The following is a 21,942-nucleotide window of genomic DNA, read 5'->3' as shown; positions in this document are numbered from 1 at the left end:
CGCTCTTTGCCCTTAGATTGATTACTCATGGTGCTCTAAGTTGACATCGGTCAGCCCCGCACATCAGAATCTCTTGTAGTGTTCTTAAAAATACTAGAAGGGAGAAGTGGAAAGTTCTTCTTTACCTTACTATCAGCAACCTGCCCCAGTCAATCGAATTCAGCCCAGAATCATCAATGGTGTTCAGCGATAATGGACTCTATGCCCCTTGCAGCTTCTCTGGGTTCAGGGTGAGGCATAGACAAGCTGACAAGAGAATCTGATGGGGGGCAGAGGAAATTTCTTTATAATGATCTCACAAGTAACGGAATCTGTTATTTACGAGTCGAAGCTCCAGATTTATGCGGCCATCAACCAGAAACTCATTTTTTAACTCAACTTCAATGTAGTCAAAAAAGCGGAACCCATAGAATGCTGTGTAACTTTCCACACATCAGACCTCACTATGGATAAGCAAACTCTCTTGGATCTAAACCAATAGGTAACCTTATTGATTCATAAGTCAGTGTCCTCATGAGCATTCTTTCTCAGTTTGGGGACTGTGGTTAGGGAGACTGTTCTTCCATGTTTGAATTGCAGGTTGTTAAAGGCACAGAGCTTCCCCAGGTTTCCAGGTGCCTGTGGCTCTCGAGCAGCAGGGAAATGTAAGTTTGAAATTGCCTTTTCATCATTGGGGAAACAACCTGATTTACTGGCAGACTTATCACCTTGGACATAATGGAATCCTCTGGCATGAGGCGGCCTCAGTGCTAGATCATGTAGCCAATAGTTGTTCATTTGCATGGACTACATATAGTAACAAGGTGGCATAGGACCCGAAGAGCGCTTCTGCATTAGTGCTGCTGGCGGTGTGGACTTTACATTATCCAATGTCACAGTTCCCTCATTTATTAGACTTGTTTCAACACTGCAATCTCTTTTGCTTAAAGGATTGCAGTTTACATGACATCTGCAACAGCAAATATCGGTGGACATGGGCACCTTCAGAAGCTGAAGGGTTAGGGCTAGAAAAAGGCCTTGGTTTTACCCAACTTATTACACAATTCTGAAAAACTCAAATCCCCCTCTGATGCAACCACTGCCCCTAGTTGCATAAAGCCTGCATTGGTACCGGTGACAGCTGTACCTGCTTTACTTGTCAGGTGGTCCTGAGGCTGAGTTTGACTGGGACTTGTAGCATCAGTTAGTGCTAAATAGCGATTAGAGCAGGGGACATTCAAAAGAATGATAACTTTGGGAGACAACGGGACTTCTGCACAGGAAGTATAGATGGAGGTACATGAGCAGAAGAATCATTGCATTCAGCAGTGGTATCATGGAGTTCTGTCACTGTTTTACTAGCTAGTTTTTTTCAACATGGCTGGCACTTTAGCATTTACCTCAGCACCCACTGAGGGTTCAGTATTCAAAATAAATTAAATCTCCTTAATTAAATGATCCGCATTGTCCAAAGTACAGTTCTTCCCATCGATCATTCTGGGTGAAACAGTCCCATTTACAGGTTTCTTACTTTTCCTAATGTTCAGTTTGATTAAATCAGACACCTTCCGTTTGCCCATTTCTTATCACCCTGTTGTTTTAGCAGTTCGCAAGAACCAATCAGTCATGCAGAAAAGCTAGTGTTAGTGAAAAAGGGAGGGGGTAAAAACTAAAGCAATTAAAACACTATTGATATCTAATTCATGGCAGCAGGAGGCTTGTAGGTGAGTAAAGTTGGATGAAAGAAATGGGGCCCAGCCCAGATTCTTCCAGACGATGACGGGCACAGGACAGGCTGATAGTTGCCCTATTGTGGCCTGCATGCATCCCATGGGAGAAGACCAAGTGCTTTAAACAGGAAAGTGCAGGAAGGTTCTGGCGGGCCCTTCTCTGGGCGAGTGTCTCCAAGTAGTCCCTCTGTCCCCAGGTGCTGGCTGGATGTCCTGCGCCACGAAAGAAGACCAAACGCTTTAAGCACAGTGGCACAGGAAGGATGTGGTGGCCCCTCCTCTGGGTGAATGTCTCCTGGGACAGGTAGCCGCACTATCCCCAGGTGCTGGCTGGATGTCAGGTGAGTACTGTTGTGTCACGGTCATTGTCGCAATGTGTTTAGTTGTGCTTGTGTGTACTGTATTGTCTTGTATTGTAGACTTATAAAGCACCTGGCTACCCAAAGGCTTCCTCAGACTAGGTGAAAATGAGCATGCATCAGGGAGCCAAAACGTGAGGATTTGTTCTGCCAGCTAGTGTGGAAATAACCACCAGGAAATAATTTCCTGAAGGTGGTCTTATAATTTTCATTTCCTAACTGAGCCGACAATGAATTTCCAAATTTAGGGATTAGATAAGAAAATGATCTTCCCCACCAACTGGTCCTTTGGATTCTTGGGACCTTCAGAAATTTAGCATTAGAGGACCTTAATATCCTTTTAAAAGTAGTAAGGGGATAAAGGGCCTTAATCATAATGGGTCCTTTCTGACTGATACCCTTACGTGCGAGGCAAAGTGCCTTAAATTGTATTCTTTCTGCCACTGGGAGCCAGTGCAAGGTCACAGTGGCCTTTTTTTACTGATGCATATTTGGGAAATTTGAAGATGGCTCTTGCAGTCGCATTTTGGACTACTTGGAGCTTCTTAGTAGTGGGTTTAAGTGAGTACAAATTCAGGGAATTCCCATAGTCCAAACGTGAAACAATAAGCACCTGAACCACTATTCTCCTGGATTACATAGGTAGCAAGTCAAGGATTTTACGTAAAGTCCTCAACAATGAAAAGCAGGTTGTCAACAGTTTTTTTGCTTGGGCCTCCATAGATAGGGTGCTTTACAGCCATATGCCTAAACCTTTTACTGAGGATGAAGGAGTTGGAGGATTACCCAAGCACTGTGACCAGCTGAGTGCCGTTTGTGGCGTTGATTTAGTCCCTAAAAGCATCAACTCAGTTTTACCTCCATTAAGTTTCAGTGTACAGTTCGCCATCCACCAGGCCACCTTCTCTAGGCAAGGGGCTAGCTCAGGGGCGAGGGACATTACTAATTAGGTGTCATCAGTGTAAGAAACAATTGTCAACCCAAATTCCGTGACAATATCGTCAAGAACCAGTATTTAGATATTGAAAAGTGTGGGGCTGAGAGCAGAGCCCTGAGGTACCCCACACTTCAAGGGGACTACCTCTGAATAAAACAGGGGGGTTCATAGATTTGGAAGGACTTATCTTTTAGAAAGGAGGACAGACATTTTAAGGCATCGTCCCTTGTACCAAGTCCACTCAACCTGACAACCAGGGTCTTATGATTGACCGTGTCATATGCAGTGCTGACGTCAAGAAGAAGAATGGCTGCAGATCTTCCTTTGTTCAACGTTATGTTTAGCTTCTCCGTTACTGCTAATAATACAGATTATGTGCTATGATTTGGATGGAAACCCATCTGGGTAGGAATGTGAGTGTGTTTATGTGGATGAGTGTGTCGTGTGTGGGTGCAGTGTCAATGGTGTGTGTATATTTTGTCATGGATGTCCATCGATGTTTTTTTGTAGCTAACCGTGTTGTGTTGTGGTGGCATGACAATAGATACGGCTGTATATGTGGTGTGTTGTGTGTGAATGCTGGGGCACATGTTGCGAAGGTACTGTGTGTGTGTGTGTGTAAGAGACTTACCTGTATTCCACAGCCACTACCATTGTCTGCTGTTCATTGGGTCATGTGATGTCCCCCCTCCGTCAGCAAACCACTGCTAGTACACGCCATGCAGGACTGTACTGTCCAAATACAGTGGGCGGAACACCCTTGACTTGGTGATCTTCTCAGGTCTGCCACCGATCAGGCCCTTAATGTCCCTGTGCTTACAAATGTATTCTGTAATCGGTTTTTCAAGTAAAGTGCTATTATGCCCTTGAGCCAAATATGCACCTTATAAAACTGCAAAAAACTAAACATCCTGCCCACAATGGATGGGAATGTTTAAATATCATTATAAACAGGCAGCCTCATTCTACACCAGTCATAAATGCCCACTTTTGTGTTATATGCTCTCATCGCCAGTAACTCAGGCTTATAGCTAATAAGGAAAGCATTTAATGTCTGGTCCAGCCCTAAGCAATGGGCTATAATACTCTATTATTATGGTGCAAGGAACAAATATGATAACCTTTGCAATTTACCCTTTTATCATTTACACTTTTCAAAACAATCTTGCCCTTCAAGAAGACACTCTGGTGCTCATTACGAGTGTATCGGTCCTGGGAACGCCAGACTTGCGGTGGCAGCCAGACTGCCGCCAAAGCAGCGGTCCAGGCTCCACATTATGACCCTGGTGGAGGTGCCATGGTCCGACCACCGGCACCGCCAGGTTGCTGCCAGTCAACAGCCTGGCAGTGCTGGGGATTTTCACCTGCCAGGGCAGAACAGCAAGCAGCGCTGACCTGGGACTTACAACTCCCCTCTACGTCGGCTTTTGCATGGTGGTCCCATCACCATGCAAAGGCTGGCGGAGACAGGATGCCAGATGCCCATTGGGGGCCACTGTACTGCCCATGCAGGGTTTGGCAGTGCAGGGTCCCTCATGGACAGCTCTGTTGCGCTTTTTACTGCCCGAATTACGGCAGTGAAAAGCGCAACAGGTGGTGCCACACCTGACGCCCCGCAATATTGCTGCCGGCTCGATTATGAGCTGGTGTCAACGTTGTGGTGAGTTTCCCCTAGGCCAATGAGCGGCTGGCCCTGCGGTAAACTCATAATAGGGCCAGCGGGCGGAAAACCAGAGTGGCGTTTTTCCGACCCAAAGAGTTTGACAGGTGCCAAACTCTTAATAAGGGCCTCTATCTACTACCCACCTGCTCAGTATTAAAATATAAAATCCATACAATATGTGAATATTTTTCTTTTAAAACCTAGCTGAAAATGATTATATTACAAATACACAGTGGCTATGCTAATGGTTCGCACCTCCTATGTATACATATAAAGATAATGTCCACTTTTCGCAGATAATACTGCCAGGGGTGCCCAAATGGTGAGGCACTCAACCACTTCAGGTGCAGTTGTGTCAGTTGGGAATCAACCAACACATGTAAATCAGAAAATATGTACCAAGGCACACCACAGTAGTTCAAAAGGTCCAATACTTAATGTGATGAGTCACTCGAAGCATGACATGAGTATGCATTACGTCATGAGGATTTTATTCATCCAATACAAAGTAAATCCAATGGAAACAACAGCCAGTCCAAGGACACAACAGCCGACACATGTTTCATCAATATGACTTTCTCAAGGTCAATGTACGAGTATAAAACAAATTCCATGAATGCTGACAATTCCCAATATCCAGGTCAATTTAGATTCCAGTAGGTTTGGTGTTTGAAGCATAAGATATGATATTATTCAATGGATAACTACAACCATGATAAGTCGTACTTCTATGTGTACATCCCGTGTTGTCCTGCTCTGACAACGCAGGATGTACACATAGAAGTGTTGTTTCCAGTGGATGAATAAAATCCTCATGACGTAATACATACTCGTGACGTGCTTCGAGTGATTCATCACATTAAGGATTGGACCTTTTGAACTACTGTGGTGTGCCTTGGTACATATCTTCTGACTAGCTGAAAATGATGTTAACCAGTCCATTTAGACTGATCAAAATGGCCCTTTTCTCTATTTTACCAGTAACTCTCAAAGACAGTTAAATGCCAAATGCTAGAACAGTTAGCTACCACCAGATTAACCCTGATGGTAACTACCCATGCTAACATATATGCATGTGTTAATAACAAATAACAAATCGAGTAATTCAAGTGCAAATACCACCCGCGGCCTGCTGCATACATTATTTGTTCTGATATGTGTGTCCACTAAACAGCAAACGCACTATACTCTGATTTACATATAAGATCCATTTAACATGTTGACATAAAAACAAAATCACTTTTTGATTTGTTGATTGGAAAAAATTTGATGCGATAAATATTGACCACCAGGCTAAACATATGCAGATTGTTAATATAAATTACACGTATGCACTTTGTTCATAAGATGATACGTACCCTGTAATCAGTGATGAGGCCTGCAATAAAACGACAAAACATAATTGGTACACTTTGTATTGTGAATTTGTTTATAACCTGCTCAGGTTAAAAATGAAAAAAGTTACATGCGTGTCCATTAGGAACAATTTGTATGCGCTGCACTTGTGTTTACCACATCGACGCATATTAAGGGTGAGTGTACTTGAAGAATAGTGGATGTGGCTTGAGGGCTGATCGGATCATATTAAAAGTTCAATGTATCTTCTTTCTGTAGAGGGTTTTAGATTAGCTAATTGTGAAAAGCTGTGTGCAGAAAATGTTGTTTGACAGGTGCACATTGGTTGCAATTTACAACCAAGAGTAGCAAATAAGGAAAACCCCATAAGCAGGATCGAAATTGGGGAAACGAGAGAAAGGCAGGGTTTTGAATGACATTAGGATACGCATATTTCAAAATGTACTGATGCAGTGTGGTGTAGATGTGGTAATAGTGTAATGTATAGTCAGATGCCATGAGCACATTTCTTCACAGAAAATATTTCTTTGTGCGGATAGCCAATCGAACCCCGAACACCCTCTTCCTACTCTTTTTTGGGGGATAGTCGGGTCACGGTCTTAAAGGCAGGTCTGATGTGGACCTGGTGAATTCACCTAAAATTATTAATGTATTATCCCCTCAGTTGTTAAAAAACCTTTGCTATTCCCATTAGAATTTTTTTTTACTAGATCGATTCCTGGATTGTGTGGCAGCCAAAGTTTTTTCTCTTGGACGCGTAAAGCAACAGCGTGAGTTGCACCGGACGTAAATATTATGTCAGGAGAAATTATGCTAATTATTATCAGGTTGTCATTTTTACCTGAAAGCTTTTGGAGTAACACTGAAAACCGGCTCATTCTTTCAGAATGTACAACATAGATTGTTTTCAGTTCTGTTGGTTCATTCTACCTAAGTAGCCAATGAAAATGGCAGTGTGTCATCAATGCGAGCATTTCCTTTGCTGTAATACTATAAATTTGCAATGCTATGTTATTGTAAAATCGGTGTTCTCTTTTTTATTTTTTTTACATTTATTCTTTATTAAGCAGATCATAACAACTGTTTTACAAAACTTGACAAAGAGAAAGCAAAAAAACCTTTGTTGATACATATGTAAAACCACATAAATAGACATTAAATAGTACATATCGCTAAAACTACAGATATTCAATATAAAGTGCAAACGAGAATGTACTCGGTGCAATTTGAAGTGCTGGGGTTGATTTACCAAAATACTCAAAAAGACAATCAATAAAAAAAAAAACATAGGTACACATTATATCTGACATACATAACTATTGTGAAAAACGGCTTCAAGTCTCCTAGTGGCCCTTAATTATTGACTACTTGGCCGTATGGAGGGTTGGAACGTATGTTCTTTGAGTAGCTTGTAGATAGTACCCCCTAGCCAACTAGGGGCCATATGTATGAACACAATTTCCCATAGACAAAGAATGGGTAAAACCCTTTGATACATCTGGCCTTAGATTACCTGGATCAAACTCTATTATCCGCCAAATATTTAAAAATTAGATAGCCATCAAACCCGATTAGCATAGGCCTCCTCAAACATTTTGGTTCATTCCATTTTTGCCTGCCAATGCCTCAGGGAAGGAGCCTCCTCCGTTCTCCACTTCTGAAATATTAAGCTGGGTGTGACAGCAGTGCCAATGTACAGCAAACACTGAACACTTTTTTTGGCCCTCCGAGTTACATTTGAGAAGCCATACAAAGCGAGCATAGGCTCTGGCACTATGTGGATCTGCGTAATATTTGTAAGCTTCTGAAAAAATGTTCTCCCAAAAACCTTGTAGTACTGGGCATGTAAAGAAGTCTCCCGCTCCAACTAGCTTACAGCGAAAACACTGATCAGGCACTGCTGCATTCATCCGATGCAATCTATGAGGGGTGTAACAGACCAACCACCTTGACAAAAAACCCATTCTTTTAAAATTTGCAGCCCTCAGGGACTTGTACCTCAATTCTGAAATATATATCCATTCTCCTTTAGTGATTGAGCAGCCAGCAGAATGATTGATTTTAATCAATTGTTTCTTAACTAAAATACTGCATATTGTTCCGTATGGCCCTATACCAAGTTTCAACGCCTGTTAAGGGGCTTTTATATAACAGGTGCAGAATTACATAGATTTCAGAGTTTAAAACAGTATACGCTGGGGAAAGGAAGCTTATTATCTGTTGCCCACTAAATGCTAGGTTCCTGTCTTGCATCCCCGGTGCTGGTTTATTTCATGCCACATGAGGTGTCTTTCATTATTGTAAAAGTCACCTAATCTAGTAAACCCTTTCTGCTTCCAGCATTCCAATGCCAATTTAGGGATGTTAATGCCAACTGCTCAACAGTCTTCTAGTAAAGTAAAGGCATTGCAATTTGAGATTCCACAGAGCCAAAACAGCTCTTGAATATGATATTCCAATACATGTAGGGCCAGATGTATCAAGGAGGCCTTTTGCGAGTCGGAAATAGCGATTTTTAAGAAATCGCTATTTCTGATTCGCAAAATGCAATGTATCATATTTGCGAATCGGTAATAGCGATTTCTTAAAAATCGCAAATGCTATTACCGAATCGCAAATTGCGATACCTGCCTCATTCGCACCTATGGGCCTGTAGGCCCATAGGTGCAAATTATTTGCATTTCCAAAATTGCGATTTCTTAACCAGAAATCGCAATTTTCGAAATGCAAAACCCAGGGTGCTGGGGGCCTAAAGCCCCCTCTGCTGCACCCCAAAATAATTATTTTCAACATGTAAGGTGCACACATGCCAAAAGGGCATGTGTGCTTTACATGTAAATTTTAAAAATGCATTTTAAATGCATTTTTAAAATTTGCACATGGTTACCACCAAGTTCAACTTGGTGGTAAATAGCGATTCCTAAATGCCCAAATCGCATTTAGGAATTGCTTCTTATATGTGCTTAGAAATCGCAAATAAGGATTCCTTATTTGCGATTTCTTATTTAGAGAGTCGCAATTTGCGACTCTCTAAACAGGGTCGCAATTTTAAGGAATCGCTATTTTAGTGATTCCTTAAAATTTGCGTTCAGAATGCCTTTCATACATTCTGAAATGGCTTTTTGTATTCGCAAACAGTCATTCGCACCGTTTGCGAATGCAAAAAGCTTTCATACATCTGGCCCGTAGTGACTTAAATCTCGATCGTTTAGGTAATTTGTTTATTTAAAAAAAAAAATAATAATAATTAAATCGAAGATCCTTTTGCCATCTGTGTCAACGTACAATTATCAAATTCTGCAGTATTAGACATAATTTGGGCTATATTATCCAAAAGCGCAGCTTAGTAATAAGTTTGACAGTGAGGTAAAGCTAATCCCCCTTGTGATTTATGTAGCTGTAAAACTTTAGTCCCGGGCTGGTTATTATTCCAAATTAATTTCTGGAACAGTTGATCAAGTTCTCTAAAATATGATTTGCTGACAATAATGGGAAGTGTGGAAAAAAGAAAAAGCAATAATAGGAGAATTTAGATTTTTATCAAAACCACTCTGCTAATAATGGATAGAGGAAGATAGTTCCACCTAGCCAAGAATGCCTTATTTTGTATTGGGTCATCCTATAGTTTAAATCAAATAATTGAGAGTAGTCATGCATTACATAGATGTCTAAATATCGAATTGGTCATTGAGACACATATTGAGACTGAATATTATAAGGGAGTTAGTTTGGAGAGATATTAAAGACTAATGTTTTAGTCTTTGCTCGGCTTACTTTATAACATGCGACTCCAGTAAATTCAGCAATTACTTACAGCAAATTCAAAATATTATCTAAGCTTGGCGTAAGATAAAATAATATAATCAGCGAAAAGCTTGATTTAGGCATCCCAATTATTGGAGGAATAATTGTAGTGTCACTTCGGATCTTGAAAGCTAAAGGTTCTATAAATAACGTAAACAAGAGAAGGGTCAGGGGGGAGTCTTGATGCATTCCCCATTCGCATTTATAATCACTTTAGCTCTTGCCCCTTGATAACGATTCCATAGCATTACTTTGAATTGACCTGGGACACAAATTTTCTTAGGATAATGAATAATGCGTCCTAATTTACAAGTTCCAATGCTTTCTCTGTATCCATCATAAAAATAGCAGCTTTTATTTTGGTATTTAAAAATAGTTGATGGCTTGGGTTATAAAACTAACATTGGCTGAAATTTGCCTACCTGGCATAAATCTGCATTGATCTCTGTGTATTAGCCAATTAGCTACCGGTATATTATGAGAGGCTAAAATGTCTGTAAACAGCTTATAGTCTGGTTAACATTTGTAGCGTTCTTATCTTTTTTGAGGAAGCTAACGATAATGGACTCTTTTAACAAGTGTGAAATAGGTTTCCCAGTTCAAAATTGATTGAATAATTTTAAAAGAAATGGCATTAGCTGGTTCGAAAAAACCTTAAGAGCTTCCATGGGAATGCCATCTCCACCGCACGCCCTACAATTAACCCTGTGTTCTCCTCTTTGCTCAAAATCCTCCATTTGCATTCCACACATCACTGCTTCCTGTGGAGCACTGTCCTTTCACTGACTCCTCATGCACGATCTTCCTTCCGCCTCCTCCACTTCATCATGCTCACACCTCATCCTCTCACCTGTGAGCGTTGCCTGGCCTTCTCTTGGTGCTGTTCTTAGCACAATGGTCCCTCCCACACTTACAACTGGTTCATACGTGCCCACTGTTCTGTGTGCTCTGCAGAGAGGCCAAGGATTGGATGCGCATGTAGTCTGAACACCCTTATGACCCACCAAGAGGCACCGTGAGAAGTCACAGTGCCTGCAGGCACCAACCTGGCCACCTGGAGGTTACTCAGGTCACTGCATACACTACACGGGAGTCAACTGTTGCATGAACAAAACTATAGAAACACAAAATCTAGAAAGAGACAAGTAAAAAGCATGTGAAATGTTAACAGGGTCTGCATCTCGGACATAGATCACTTTACGGGTCTCATTTTTGAGACGTTGCTCAGTGTTTTGCCTGTAAATTGTAAGACATGAATATACAGTCTAACAGGGACCCGTTTCAAAGTTATCTTTTAGTTACTGTCAAGTGTGAAACCTGGTGGGACCTGCTCCACTCAAATGCCTGTGGTAGGTCATTGATATTTCACCCTGTTTATGTTGAACTAGGATATATCTGCTACTCAAGGTGTGGTTAAACCATATCTCTGCTACGCCCATCCCAAGATCATACCACACCATCCCTGGCAACTACCCATGTGACAATAAGCAATGCTGTCCCCACAACCTCCAATGGGAGCATGAACCACATTGTCCCCTTTACCTCCCATGGGCGGATAAACCACACTGACCACGCAATATCTCATGGGTGTGTAAACCACTCTGACCTGCAACATCTGGTGGATGAATAAACCACACTGACCCTGCAACATCAAGTGGGTGAATAAACCACACTGACCCTGCAACATCAAGTGGGTGGATAAAACACATTGACCCCGCAACATCACGTTGGTGGATAAACCACACTGGCCCTGCACCATTCCGTGGGTGGATAAACCATACTACACCTGCAATCTCTAGTGGGTGGATAAACCACACTGTACGAGCAACCGCCAGTGGATGGATAAGCCACACTTTCCCCACAATATCCAGTGCATGGATAAACCACACTGTCCCCAACAACATCCAGTGGGTGGATAAATCGCCCTGACCATGCAACATACTGTGGGCGGGTAAACCACACTGACCCTGAAACATCCCATGGGTGGATAAACCACACTATCCCTGCAACCTCTAGTGGGTGGATAAACCACACTGTCCCTGCAACAGCCAGTGGGTGGATACACCACACTGTCCGAGCAACCTCCAGTGGATGGATAAGACACGCTTTTCCTGCAATATCCAGTGGGTGGATAAACTACAATGTCCCTGCCACCTCCAGTCGGTGGATAAGCCACAAAAAGATAACCACATTGCCCCCCCCAACCTCCTGTTTGAAGATAAAGCACACTGACCCTGCAAGATCCAGTGAGTGGATCACCCACATGGACCCCACAATATCTGGTGGGTGGATAAGCCACAGTGTCAGTGGAACATCATGAGTGAGTGGATAAACCATACTATACTTGCAACCTCCAGTCAGTGGATCAGCACAAGGATAACCACACTGCCCCCAATGTCCTGTTTGAAGATAAATCACACTGTCCCTCAACTTCCCGTTTGTGGATAAACCACACTGTCCCTGGAACCTCCCTTTTGACGATAAAGCACACTGTCAGTGCAGCCTCCAATGTGATGATAAACCAGCAACCGCCTGCCTGTTGGGCTTCCAGGCTACCTCCTCTGTGTGGTTACCCTATGATCTACATCCTACCTCTGGAGATTCAAGTCTTACTGCCCTAGCTTCAAGGATAAAACCCCAGGACAGGGCTGGACTGTCCATATGGGACACTGAGAAAAACCTTGTAGGCTTAGGACACCTAGTGAAGGGGCAGAATAATCAGCTGGCAAATACCCCTGGGGCTTGCATGTAATATTCAATTGTGTACAAATATCGTACTCTGCTCGGAGAGCACCCGTCTCAAGACACGAGGACCACACTGGTGTTCTATATGGTCCTCGTGATTTGAGAAGGGAGCACTCTCCAAACGGAACTCAACACTTGCACACAAATGAAATTGGATTCTTGATTTAAGATGATCAAATGGTGTTAGCCCTGATGAAGTCTGTTAGTGTATTAACTGTATAAGACGAAACACATGTTGGCTAGTGTGTGGAGAAAAACATCTAAGAACTACTGACTATTGCATGCAAATAAAGCACATCAAAGGACTGAACACAAAGGAACTCTATATCAATTATTTTGGAGTGCTTGAGATCTTTTTCTGTGATATGGACATTGTTCCTATTGAAGAAGACTTGATGACTCTACTTAATCTTTGAGCCCCATGATATATTATGATTAATCAACCATATTGTTTTGTTTCATATTGTGTACTGAGTGTGTGTGCCAAATTACCCAGCCGCCATTGTTTTGAAATTAACTCTTTGAGCCAGTCAAGACCAGTTGTTGTTGGCCTCAGACTTCTTCTGAATCCATGCTTGCGGCAAACTTTGATGGCCAGGACTGGCACACAGATCATCTGTCTGCAGCTTTTACCACCATAGACCACGACGCCCTCTTGAGAAGGCTCTAGGAGGTGGGCATCCCAGGAGATGGTCTGGCCTAGAGCATGCTGTACATGTCCAGAACAACAGAGGTGGTGGTGCACTGCAGTGGCCAGCAGTGCTCCCCATAATTCTGCACTGGATCTGCTTTCTTAACTTTTTGTGTTGATCGGCACAGCTTCTGAAAGTTGGGGAGGGGACCATAGCACAAAGTGACCAAAATAACTGAGATTTTCTTTCTCACTTCTTTTCCTGCCATACTCTTTTCCTCCTGATACAGTTGTGCCGTTAGGAAGCATCGTACTGCAGCCTAGCACAGTGATTTGATTACTCGAGACACACTCCCCCAGGTTAGAACTGATAATTTGCCCTGAGCTCTACCCTACCACTGTTATTTAGAATCAATGTTTTTCATTATGCGAGAGGAGATCTGGTCTAGCAGCTTGAGCCAGAGACCCAGGTCTGAAACCCAGCCTTGGTACTGGGATTCTGGGTAAATCACTTAGGGCCTGATTACAACTTTGGAGGACGGTGTTAAACCGTCCCAAAAGTGGCGGATATACCACCTACCGTATTACGAGTCCATTATATCCTATGGAACTCGTAATACGGTAGGTAGTATATCCGTCACTTTTGGGACGGTTTAACACCGTCCTCCAAAGTTGTAATCAGGCCCTTAATCTGCCTGTGCCTAAATGTTTTGTAAATGTACTCCCCACTTGATCTATACAATCTTGCAGCGTATCTCCCAGCCCCTCATAATGTACAGCGCTCCCCTACTTCACAGCTAGTTTCATGCTATATAAATACTAATGCATACATGTGCAGCAGATCCACAAGTTATATTCAATATTTATCCAACATCCAAGAGTTAAATCTAGAATCTGCAGCTTTCCCATCACCTGCAGCTCCACCCTACTATAAGTAAAACATTAGGATCACATGACTCTTTCCCCCATCCCTGCGGTTCGAGAACCTCGCTGCCTTTGTCCAGGTGTCTGCAAAGTCTGTGTGTGTGAGAGGCCCTTGTATGGTGCAAACCCAGCTCCTTAAAGCAATGGAGAACTGAAGAGAGTGATGTACAGAAAAGGTGTCTAGGGTATTAAAAGGGGTAGAGAGTGTATAGCAGGAGAGGTCCAGAAGGAGTAAAGCAAGCAGAGGTCTGCATCATTAGTGACAGGAAGTAACTCTATGGGACAGTCCAATTTGTCACATGGATCCCTTCATTTCTCTCTGCTGGGCAGTACCGGTATTTCCCAGGGAATTCAGAAGCCGCTAATTGATGTCTGAAGGGGCAGCCCTTTTTTTCACTGTCAATAGTTGTGAAGGCTCTGAAGTGACCACTCATTTTTATAGAGTTTTAGTCATAAGTAGGAACCTGTAGTAAACTAGGGATTGACTTGGGTGGGGCATCAGGTCATGGAGACCCCCACCTTTGTCATGTCAGAGGGCGTTTCAGACCGAAGCATCGGGGTTACACTGGGACACTTTACATCATGGAGTCTCCTGGCTGCCGCCGAACTACGATAATATATTATAAGGAACACGGGTCCCTAACTAGAAATAAAGTAAGTAATACACTGGGGACAAAATAATAATGCCCAGGCGGTGTCAAATCAACTGTTAAAATCACACTTATTGGGAAATACATTTTAAAAAGTTATTTAGAGATACCTAACCCTACAGGGCACACTAAACAGGTATCAAAATTCACGCACAGGCAAAAAGTAAGTGACAAAAGGAAAGAATTTAGGAAAACAAAGCCACAACTTTGTACAATACATTACTCCTGCACCTATATTCGATTTACTTATAGGCTATGATGTCAGGGTGTTTAGGTCGACAATGTTTCGATCCACTCCAAGTTATGGAAACATCATTAGGACAAAGCAATGCTTGCCGGGATGGATGCACATAAATTAATTTTAAAAAACGGGGAGTGAGTCTTCCAAATATCAAACACGGAGCAGATGGCAAGGGATATCCTGACCCCCAATAGCAAGGCATTTGGGGGCACTCCAATGGAGTGTGCTCTCCCGGCCACGAGAGCATTCCCACACTGCCACAGGGAAACTAAAATAAACACTCTTAATGTGGAAAATTGTAACCGACAATAAGTGAAATATCAGTGAGGGTTCACCAAAAGGTACTTCTATGATCAGAGAATCCACCCTGACCACAGCGTGAACTAAACACATGCCAATGTGCAATGCCTGTAAGGTATGTCTTGATTGCCATAGCAGGATGAAGCAGTTGGGGGTCATGCAAGGCTCATCAGCCAGCAGAACCGAGCCTTGTGAGTGCTCCCAAGAGACAGAGCACACATCGAGAGGGCAGACACACCACTGACATACATGGCACAGACCGTGGCAACAAATGAGAGACTCCTGACCTGTGGATAGGAGCTGTGACTGTCCCGAAGAGAGGCTGAGGGTCAACTGATCTGGTCATACTTAGGACCATGCCAAGGGCCCTGAAGGGACTTTCTGTCATAACTGGTCTTGCCCTGATCTCTGTGAAGATTCCTGGTTGGAACTGGAAAACGAGTGACAATGTCAACACTCACTTGCTGTGAAGTGGTAGCCAGAAAGAAAACTCTGCACTGAAAGATGAGGACGTTGGTGTCACCACAAACGACTGAACTTGTACCTGAGAAAGCTGGGTGCACAGTCGAGAGGCTTATAAAGACTCTGAAGGACCAGAAGAGACCCTCCTTGCTGTTGGGACACAAGCCGGAGACACCCCCAAGGGACTCTGGAGCATGGAAACTGTGAGCTGTGCCTACTTGCACAAGATCACGCACTCTCAAGAAGGCAAGAGCTGAGCTGGGGGCCCTGTGCGCCTGTTGCAGGAAGCCTCCAGTGGCCACTTGTGAGTAACACGCAGGAACCTTCCTTGACTCCACCTGCAGGATGGAGATTTTCGCCATGGACCTGTTCCTTCGACACTCTATACCTTTCCAGAGGTATTCAGAAAAGATTCCTTTTCATTTCACTGAATTTGTTTGTGAACTTCACTGAATAGCTTTTTTATTCCAAGTGTTAAGCGGAGGTGGAAAATGTGCCCCACCAAACAGCACAAGTTCCTACATTCTCTGATTCCCCAATAATAGGAAGTCACATTTTAATGTAATTAATTTTTATTGAGCATTCAGTCAGTAGGCCTTTTGCATACTAAAGTTACAACACTCATAACATCAATAACAGTGCAACGTGAATAGAAGATTATTAAACATTTGTGAGTCAACCCAAAAATACTCAGTGTGAGTAAGAGTAAATACCTCACATTCATGGGAATGGTTGTTGTTTGAAGCTTTTGCTTGAACAGCCGCTGTCCTCGGAGTACAGACAGTGTTGTCCTTCAATCACTTTAAAGAGAGTGCACATTTATCTTCCCTACAGGACTAGGAATGCACTTTGTTGAGACCCCCAGTGAGGAAAGAATGAAGAGGGAAAAGCGGGGGCTTTGTTGCCAGTATGGACTTTCTAGAGTCCTCCAACTGTGTGTGGCAAGTGCCCTGATGTGATCCTGCAGTTATAGGTTTTACTGTGTTGTGTCTTGAAGGATGCTATCCACAGAGGGCAGGCTTCCCCTTTGGAAACACTTGATAATTGATAATACACAGATTCACTCACAGGTATGTTGTTAAGAATAGCATACTTCCTCTCGATAACGCACCCAAACTCACCTAAAAGCTCTATTTTTGACATCACAAAACCACTCCTGTTTCTTCTCTTGATAACAAAGACGTACCCTGAAATCCCTTTTTGACAACAGGGTGCAAGGGTGTGTTCACTGGTGCATGGCAGCCTAAAGTGGGAATGTCATATGAGATGCTACAAGAGCTATTATTGTGATTGCTGGGAACTTTCCCTTAGTGGATGGTAAGCTGATTTACTGACCGCTGGTTGTTGGGGTATTGTTTCTCTGGTGAATGGGGAGGTTAGGGTCTGGAACAGGAAAGGAATTACTTTCTGTGTCAGTCCACTGTCTCCAATCCTCGCCCCTCTCCCTTTTGGGCTCTTTTTGAGCCTCTGACCTTTGCAACAAGTTAGCATTGCTGGTAAAGTGACTAAATTCACATACATAACAGTGAAAACTGTAATGACGTGTAAGTGTTTCCAGGGGCGGCTCTTCCATAATAGTGGAGGAGTGTCGCCCCCCCCCCCAGCACCAGCAAATTAAAATTATGATAACAAAACAATTTTATTATCATTTTATTTTTCATTTTGACTGAGCCATGAGAGTGTAGAGTAGGGCGGGGCTGGACTATGGCAGGGAGGAGGAGTGGTGGCTTACGCCAAACTTAAAGATTTTCAGGCAGTAGGGACAGAGCAGGTTTCTAGTGTCTTCATGTGTAGCTGTGAAATGGGTATCAAATCGCAGTACAAAGACGAACAATGCCCACATACCTGGCACATGTAGGGCATCTCGCCAAGCTTGTGGGTGTCTTTCATATGCACTGTAAACTGCGCATGCCGGTTTGGTCAGCCATCTTAGGCTGGCCAAACTGACATGCTCACTTACATTTCTCCAAACCAGCTGTGTTACACAACTGGATGGAGAAATGGCACAAGCTCCCTGTGCCTCAGCGAGCGTAAGACCGTCCCACTGAGGCCAATCCCAGTGCTGCTGTCATGCTTAGTATAGCATCAGAGCATCATCTGGATTGGGAGCCTGTGCCCCAGTGGCTGCTGGGAAGAGAGGAGCGATGGAGGCACCCAGCATCGCGATCGACAAGTAAGTTTATTTTTTTCACTTTTTTATTATTCCCCTATCCACCCACCCCCGTCCTCACCCCACCATGTTAAACTGGCAGCAGCTGAGAGTTTCTTATGCTTATAGCCCATGAGTGTACCAGAAATAATGTGCTTAGTTATCTGGTAAAACAGGAATAAGGACTAAACCAGCCTACTTGCTTACTCCTCTAGTAAGCCTATATTAAGCCGGGAGTACTACGAGAGTAAGTCATTGCTAAATATTTTTGAATGTTTTTGAATTGGGCATGATGTCTTTATCTCCTTCACACAAGTATGTTTTGCTTTCACCCTAACAGCTCCAGTTTTCCAAGATGTCTTTTGGTAGTGACATCCTGCCATTGCGTCTGAATCACATTTAAGGGGTACTTTACTCAGCAAAAGGCACGGAGGTAATGAGCCCTTGCGTCCTGGTGACAGTGCGTTGCAGTAACATCAAACTAGGCCATATCTTTTAAAAATAGTCAGCAGACATCATAGATGTGCTTTTTTTTGAAAATACAACTATCTTCCATAAAACACGGTACAGCTTTTGCTTGTGGTACCTCTCGTTCGTTCTGGAGTCAGGGAAAATAATTTGGAGAGTGCTTTCCTTTTCAAGCACGTCAACGATTAGTTTAATTGCACAGTACGCCCTGGCGAAACAACAGTACAAGTCTTGCCAATTTGCTGTAATTGCATACGGCTGAAAGTGGACCGCACGTAATGACCACACGTTTCTCATCGCCTTTTTCATTGCGCTCAATGGATTTCATTTTCTATCCTGCCACAATGATTATAACCCTGGTTGTGGCAGCTGTACTTAGCAGATGGGAATCGAACTTGCATGGCACCAGCCTCGTTATCATCAAGCGGTGGAAACGCAATCTCTAAACAAGGGCTTTACACTCTGATCTTTTCCCACTCACTGCCAGGCACACAGATGTTTATGGAGCTACTGTGTCACTTCCGTTCACTTAAAATGAACTTTTAATTTTGTTGTTAAAGAGAATAATATTGTAGGATATGATTTATCATTCGTATGGCCAGCTGCAAGCAGATTTTGTGACTCCCAGCAGAACACTAAACGCCCTTGAGGAGTTCCGCTTTGGGAGCATAGTGATACCGCTGGCAAGCATTAGCTTTTCTGTGCGTGACAGAGAGTCAAAATGGCCGTCACACACGGCTCTTCTTTTTGGTTTGCCTGTCGGAAAAAACGTGGCCTTTCCGCCCTCAACACTTCCTGTTTTCTCATAGCTGAGGTGAACTGAAGATGTTTGTCAAAATAATACTAGTCTGTCAATTTGTCCCTATGAGCTAAAAAGAAGTCTTTCCTCAGCGTGTCGTCCCATGTACATGCACACAGACACAGCTGACTGTTCCCTGTACCTGTAGCGGCATAGTTTGGAGGGTGACATTTGATTGACAGATTTTTTTCAATTTATGACATAATTTAGCATTAGTATTGAGAGTGGCGTTTTCCAAAATCTCTAACTATAATATTACTTTGGATCAACATAATCTTCCAGAAATACATTACACCCCCTATGCAAGGAAAGGCCTTTGGAAGGGAAGAAAAACAATTGATTACTTATGATAACGCAGGCCAAGTTACACATACCAACATTCACAATTTAGACAGGAAACAATGCCATTTGTTAAAGCTACATATGGCTTAATTTGAGCTTTTTTCTGCTTAAAACCTCCACATGTATGTAAATCAATCTGGAAATTACATCCCTATGACTTTTTTATTCAAATTCTCCCCCTTCGCTGTTCCTAATTGATGACCTGGTTGGGAAAGCATGTGTTGCACGGGCAATGTTTTATAAGGAATCATATATGAACAATTTACCACAACAGTAATAACCGCAATGTAGACTTGTATTTGCTAGTGGCACACTTGGAGCCACGACAGTAAAAGTAATTTCAGTGCCACAGCCAAAATTAAATTTGGCAAATGTATGTTTCTTTAGCCCATAAAAAGGTGTACCTGCAGCTAGAAGCTGCAGTCTTACACCCCATTTAGCCTCCTGTTGATGGTGCCATAAGGCGTCTGCCCTGTCATTCCTGACAGTAGTGCCGGCTCCACTTCAAGAACACTGGGCAAGGCACAGACAGCCAGAGCTCTTGATTGGTCGTGGCTTCTTCATTAAAAGGAAAAGCTAGGCACAGTTGTTTTCAGAATTGATTTGTGTTGTTGCGCTACTTGGGTTTTGTTTATTGCAGGAAACTTGAGGTCTGTCTAAATCAAAAAAGAGCAGCCGGACCGAGGATTTGGCGGAAAGGGTACACTGTCACATTTGGGATGGAGTACCCTGTCTATCAAGCTCTTCATCTGGCCCTTAAACACTTACCTACGTTTATCTGTCATCTAGTATCCAGTGAAAAATTGCTGATCACAGCTTTTATACCTCTCATTGATTATTGTAAATAAAGTGGAGATTTGAACAAATGTAGTTGACGTTTTTAATGGGGTACTTGGCTGAGCTTTCACTCTAGTAGCTTATGAGTACTCAGATGGCATAGTTTGGCCCCTTCACGGATCTCCTGAATATTACATACTTGGATGACAAATAAAAGAAAAGTGAGAAAGTCACTTTCTTTTTGCCAGCAAAACCATCTACTTTTATTTTTATAACATAGGAGTAGGCAAGAAGGAAGAGAAGGGTCATTGACTGGACATGTTGGGAGGCAAACGCTACCATATTTGAGCATCATCCTCGAAGTAAAGCAGAATATGGTCAAATAATGAAAAAATCTGATATGCTTTTATGAAACATTGGTTGTTCCTTCCGCTATAACGTTAATAAAGTGTTTCCAAATGCGGTTGTATGGATGGCTTTGGAATTTTTGAACATCCTTTGCGACATAGATGGGACCTTTCATCCCATCTAGGGCTCATAAGCCACTGCAGTCATTGTTGTGGGTGTTCTTCCGTGTGGATTGTCAAGAACAGTGTCAGATTGTATTAGCCCTATAAGCACCTTCAACACTGTCAACACTTACCTGGAAGGTGTCTTTTTTTAAATGACGCCACAAGCAGTCACTCTGAGTTCTTTTAGTCTATGCTACCAGGATCTGCTCTGTCGCCACGCATGTTTAATGTTTATGGGACACTGAGTGCAACCTTCATCTGCTTGTGGCTTCCAGTTCTTCCCCATATTTGATGATAATACTCAGTTGGACTAGCTGCGCTTGAGCTTTATCTGTGTATGCTGTTTATGTAAGTGTCTAAACAGTGGCTGAAGCTTACTGCAGAGAAGACAAAACATTTGGGAGCAGGAAGGAGAGCAGGCCTTAGAAATCCTACATTCTGGCCAACTGAGATGGAACTAATCCATTTAGCTCAAATGTAAACAAAATCGATTTAGAACTGTTACTGGGTGATCAGGTGTCAGGTGATGTCCTCGCCTGTACTTATCAAATTAAAAAATCTTTCAATGCTCCTACGCTATCTCACAGCTGATAGGTATCTCCGGTATTTGCATCAAATTAATCCAGGCTTTACTAGTGTAGTGCTCTTTAATTTGGCATTAAGAAATACAAAACCCTATTAATCCTCCTTTATATTTGCAAAACGAGGCAGCTAGTATTGTGTTAATTGCCCCCAAATTTAATTGAGTCCCACCAATAAACAATTTCACTCTTGATTCCAGAATATGCTTAGAGGTTCTCTGCCTAATACACTGCTCGACCTAAGCAAAACCTTATTGCATCCTGCAGTGCGTCTAATCAGAAATGTTCCGATCGGTTCATCCACTCTTCACATTCAATGGAACTAAGAAGTACTTCATACTAGGAAGGCCAGGATTCACAGCTGCTCCTCTCCATCTTAGCACTCACTCTTCTGCATGCAGTTCCTATCGCCCTTAAGAAAATCCCCTTTTTTCTATCCTCGAAAGAAAACTAAAGATTATTCTTTTGCACCACAGAAATACCTGTCATGGTCTCTGTTCCCTTGTGACAACTGATAAAAATTGATACACTTG

General features: G+C 42.8%; 1 protein-coding gene across 2 annotated transcripts in view; it reads right to left on the bottom strand.

Moving 5' to 3' along the window:
- DDC (dopa decarboxylase) overlaps positions 1-21,942 on the bottom strand; it is a 505,341-nt gene that overhangs the window by 69,164 nt on the left and 414,235 nt on the right. For both annotated transcript variants that reach the window (XM_069216857.1, XM_069216865.1), the window contains exon 11: positions 6,027-6,046. In XM_069216857.1, the coding sequence (XP_069072958.1) occupies positions 6,027-6,046 (20 nt within the window). The remainder of the gene's footprint in view (positions 1-6,026; positions 6,047-21,942) is intronic.

Source organism: Pleurodeles waltl, chromosome 2_1 (assembly GCF_031143425.1).
Source record: "Pleurodeles waltl isolate 20211129_DDA chromosome 2_1, aPleWal1.hap1.20221129, whole genome shotgun sequence".
Taxonomy (NCBI): domain Eukaryota; kingdom Metazoa; phylum Chordata; class Amphibia; order Caudata; family Salamandridae; genus Pleurodeles; species Pleurodeles waltl.
Note: the sequence above shows the minus strand (reverse complement) of the source record. Positions and strands in the feature narration are given on the sequence as shown.